Source organism: Buceros rhinoceros, unplaced genomic scaffold, assembly GCF_000710305.1.
Source record: "Buceros rhinoceros silvestris isolate BGI_N320 unplaced genomic scaffold, ASM71030v1 scaffold22297, whole genome shotgun sequence".
NCBI lineage: Eukaryota > Metazoa > Chordata > Aves > Bucerotiformes > Bucerotidae > Buceros > Buceros rhinoceros.
Genome location: NW_010423080.1, coordinates 4,302 through 8,559, shown reverse-complemented (window position 1 = coordinate 8,559; position 4,258 = coordinate 4,302). Strand labels below are relative to the sequence as shown.

General features: G+C 34.8%; 1 protein-coding gene across 1 annotated transcript in view; it reads right to left on the bottom strand.

The window, feature by feature from the left end:
• MAP3K1 (mitogen-activated protein kinase kinase kinase 1, E3 ubiquitin protein ligase) overlaps positions 1 to 4,258 on the bottom strand; it is a 20,653-nt gene that overhangs the window by 16,273 nt on the left and 122 nt on the right. Inside the window, exons 2-5 of the mRNA XM_010140311.1 lie at positions 4,151 to 4,239; positions 3,243 to 3,449; positions 1,353 to 1,553; positions 398 to 514 (exon numbers count right to left, since the gene is read on the bottom strand). Of these exons, the coding sequence (XP_010138613.1) occupies positions 398 to 514; positions 1,353 to 1,553; positions 3,243 to 3,449; positions 4,151 to 4,239 (614 nt within the window). The remainder of the gene's footprint in view (positions 1 to 397; positions 515 to 1,352; positions 1,554 to 3,242; positions 3,450 to 4,150; positions 4,240 to 4,258) is intronic.

Here is a 4,258-nt window from a genome sequence, read left to right as displayed (position 1 = left end):
TCAGAAGTCTTACTAATAAACAGATCACTAAAAACACTACGGCAAAAAAATTATTTGCTTATTAAAATTAACAGCTTTAAGTATATACAATTACTTCTGAATACCCTTATTCTGTTTACTTTTCAGCTAATCAGACAGACATACAAACTGGAGAAGAAAATCCAAGTTTTGAATCAATCACTCAACTACAGCGCTCCACTATTCTTTTAGTTACACCTTATTTACAGCTAGCTTTTTAGTACTTAACATAACTTGAGACTGAATTAAAGACATAATTTAAAACATATATTGTTGCTTTGAAAACTAACAGTTTTCAGCATTTTTGAGATAATGTCCTAAAGACTTTTACCTGCAGTGTGTTTTAGTTCTCCCATTGGATTTATTAGAAATTGATTACCTCAAAGTTCTTCAGTGTCTTTCTCCAGAGCACTGGGTCTGAAGGTTCAAGCTGGAACACTCGCAGCATAACAAACAGCAGATGAATACAAAATGTCCCACGGCCACAGCTACAAGTCTGCAAAGAAAAGTGAATGCTAAGGCTCTACTGAATTGATAATTACATAGTTTATTTTTCAACATTTAAGTGCATGCCCCTCAAAGCAAAGTATTTCATATATAGGCATAAATACCTTCTTACATGGCCTTAAAGAAAATGTGAATTCCTAAAGTATTTTTCAGGAATATATATGGAAAGGAGGCAATTAATACACCAGACATTGAGTTTACTTTTTTTCCCATTTTTAAATATTTTTGAAGTCAACTGACGCTCTTGCTATGCTTCCGACTAGAAGAAATTTATATATAACAATGGTATATCCATAACATAACAGCAATCAAACTTAAATTAGATGCTTCTGTTTACTCAAAACCCTAGATATTCCCCAATGCAGCACCACATTAGTACTATGAAGTCTATGAAAAGGAGGACCTCACTATGGGTATTAATGAAATTATCACACCATTAACAGAATTATATCATGTACATGTCATTTTTATATATCCCATGAATAGAGGAAAGGAAATAACAGTGCTTCAGAATAAGAAAATAGGAAAATAAGAAATATAATTTGGAGCCACTTCTAGGAATGACAAAGACAGGACGATAACAAGTACTTCCAAACTAGACTCGCCTTTTTTTTTTTTCTAAGAGAAACTTTAGATAAAACTAATACACTTGCTATGTATTTGACAAAATACAAGCTGATCATTATATTACATGAGCACAGGTTACAATTTTTAAACATTACTTTATAGAACTGTTATCATGGTTTGGTGACTAATTGGTGATCTAATTTGGTTTTAAACAGTTTTCCAAGATTAAAAGCTACAGACAACACAAAAACATTCTCTACCTGAGGGCCAATAAACACTCTGTATTTATTATCAGGGCTGTCTCCTCCAATTAAGAAAGAGTTGGGTCCTATCTGTTGCAGCAAGTACAGCCTGGCTCGCATAACTTTGTTGACTCGACGATTTGTTTCTTCAGGGCTGTATGGAGAGAAGCCATCTGGAGATGGGGCTCGTCGAGGTGGTGTTATTCGTCCACTCTGAAACTACATAAGCAGTTCCATCATAAGTATTTCCATGACAACAGTAAGTTTAATTAGGTGCTGGGTTTTGTTTTGATCTGTTTTTTTTTAATCTAAATGACATAGAATATGAGAGTCCCCGAAACTACTACAGTCTGCTTAGACTATATGACTTTTCTTCCATGCTCCAAACTCAAGGGCAGAAGAAAAAAAAAGAGATTTTGTAACTGAAATTTTGTCTGACATCATGATAGAAAAGCAATCTTTTAAATTGCTTCTATCTTCAAGACTTCATTGGTTGCTTTATAGTAAGTATAATTCAATCAGATGATAATCACAGTCTTGTGAGTCAATACAGGAAATATATAGGGTTATAGCACTAATATATTTCATAAATTAAGAAATTCTATGATCACAGTTTACAAAAAGGAACCTACTGTCAATGAAGAAAAAGGTTTAAGAAAATCTAAAGAAAAGAAAAAGGTATATAGCTTCCTCTCATTTTCTCAATTAAAGCAACTTTCAGCTCAGGATAATTTGGTTTTGTTTTGTTTCCCCGTGATCAAAAACTCAATAGTCCAAACTTTTTCTTAAAAATTGTCATTTAAGTACTTCATATTTCTAGTATTATGTGATGCACTAATGGCTTTGTCCAATTTCAAATCTTCTTTCATTTATATCCACTTTGAATTTTCTATTATGATACAGGTTATAATTGACTCACTGCCCATCAGTTAAGTAAAAGATGCCTGAAATTCTGAATTTTTTCATGTGAAAAGTTAATATAAAACAAAGAAAAACTATTAAAAATGGATCAAAGGCTAAAATAGATAGTTTGGTGGGTTATGGTTTTGGTTTGTTTTTTTTCTATATATATACTTTAACATTTCAATTTCTCTTGTCGAGAGGAAAGGTGCAGTGCTGTAACTTGTATTTGTACACAGTTCAGAGAAATGGCAGTATATATTTTAATCGATTTTGGAAACCTTGTTTAGGGAAATGGGACCATAAAAGTAGTTAGATCTTAGTCTAACTGCACTGTAAAGTTGTAGACAAATGACTGAAGCCTAACTGTGGATGAACATTTTCTATAACAGGCAAACTCATTACATATTATGGCTCAAAACATTATACTCTTGATCACCCTAACTGAAGCCACTTACTATTGCTCAAAACGTTCTGTTCCAGATCTTCTCAAATGTAATGAGAAAGACTTTAGTCTTCTAACACTGCACATACCTAAATCTTCCCTAATCTGTACATAAAGATCAGTTCTGAAATAGAGGATCACAAATAGCACCAGTAACACTTTTCTGCAAGAAACTCTACTGAGTTAACAATCCTATCCCTGACAGAATATACTTGCCTGGAGAACTGACATGCATGGCTACATGAGGAAAAAAAACCACAAGAAAAGAACTACTAGCACTTTTTCATGCAAATCAAGCATATCTTCACAACTGTGTACCTATAATTCGTCATTTATTTCCTAGAAATAAAAATTGAATGCAGAACCGAAGTAAAAAGCACACCTAAAAGTAAAGAATAAAACTCCATACATGGGAACTGTAACATGAGATATCTCAGGTGGTATCCTGTCATAAGCCCTTTGTATCAGCATCTTGCCCTATACAGGGAGGATTAATTGCCTCTATAATCAAAAGATAGCAGAATATAGCCAAATTAAAAATTACATCACAGCTTGCAACTTACGGGCACTGGAGATACCCTTTTTCTTCTAACACCTGGTGATTCAGATTTCACTGTCCTAGAAGATGATGAAGAGGAGCTACTAGGAGAAGGACTCCGTCTTCCTTTCTGCGTTGGTGAAGAAGCAGTGCTTTGTCCTTCAGCTTGAGGTTCTAGAGGGAGTTTGCTCATTTCCAATACATCTCCTCTCCCAGGGATAGGTTTCACCACCTTGTAATAATTAAAACACATTAGAATTACCGAGTGATCACTATTTTTTGAAAACAAAACTTGTTTTGCAAGCGCTATATAATTATATCCAGACATCCAAAGTTTGCATATTCCCTAGGTTCTAATATTAACATCGAATAGGGGTTATCGTATTAGCCTATATACAACACAAAAGCAAGAACCTTTTTTCCTGTCCACTTGTGCCACTTTTGGCTAACAGGATACTCCGACACAAATTTTAGCAGAGTTGAGGCTTGTGTCTCAACTTCTGGTTCTAGGAGGATTGCAGCTTATTTTTTTCACGTAGAAAAAATTTCAAACACTTCTCTTACAACACATGGAAAACTTTAACATTTTCAAGCTAAGGAAAAGTGAAGTCATGAAACCCCTGAGAATCAAGGGAGTGAGCACAAAGCACTATAGCGCAGTTTTGCACTCAAGTTTTTACCCAGTTAATGAACAGGAGCAACTTTCGTTGTTGACATTAGAGGGCAGTGTTGTCACAGCATTAATTTATACTGTACAAAACAGCAGCACAGATAATGCATACATTTCAGAGCCAGCTCATAAACAATGAACAAGAGGACCATAATTAAGGGTGTGCATATTGTTAAGAAAGAGGTTTCTAAGAGAAAGAAATTTAAGGGATTTTTATTTGTAATAGCTGTTACATATATTGCCCTTCCCTCAGCGCCACTTACTACAGGGCCTCTCCTGCTTCTTCTTTCCAGCCATTCATGCTTCCAGGCTGGCATACACGTTGCCTTGAGTTTCTCCCTGATCATGCGCTCTTCAGCGTGATCATCCTT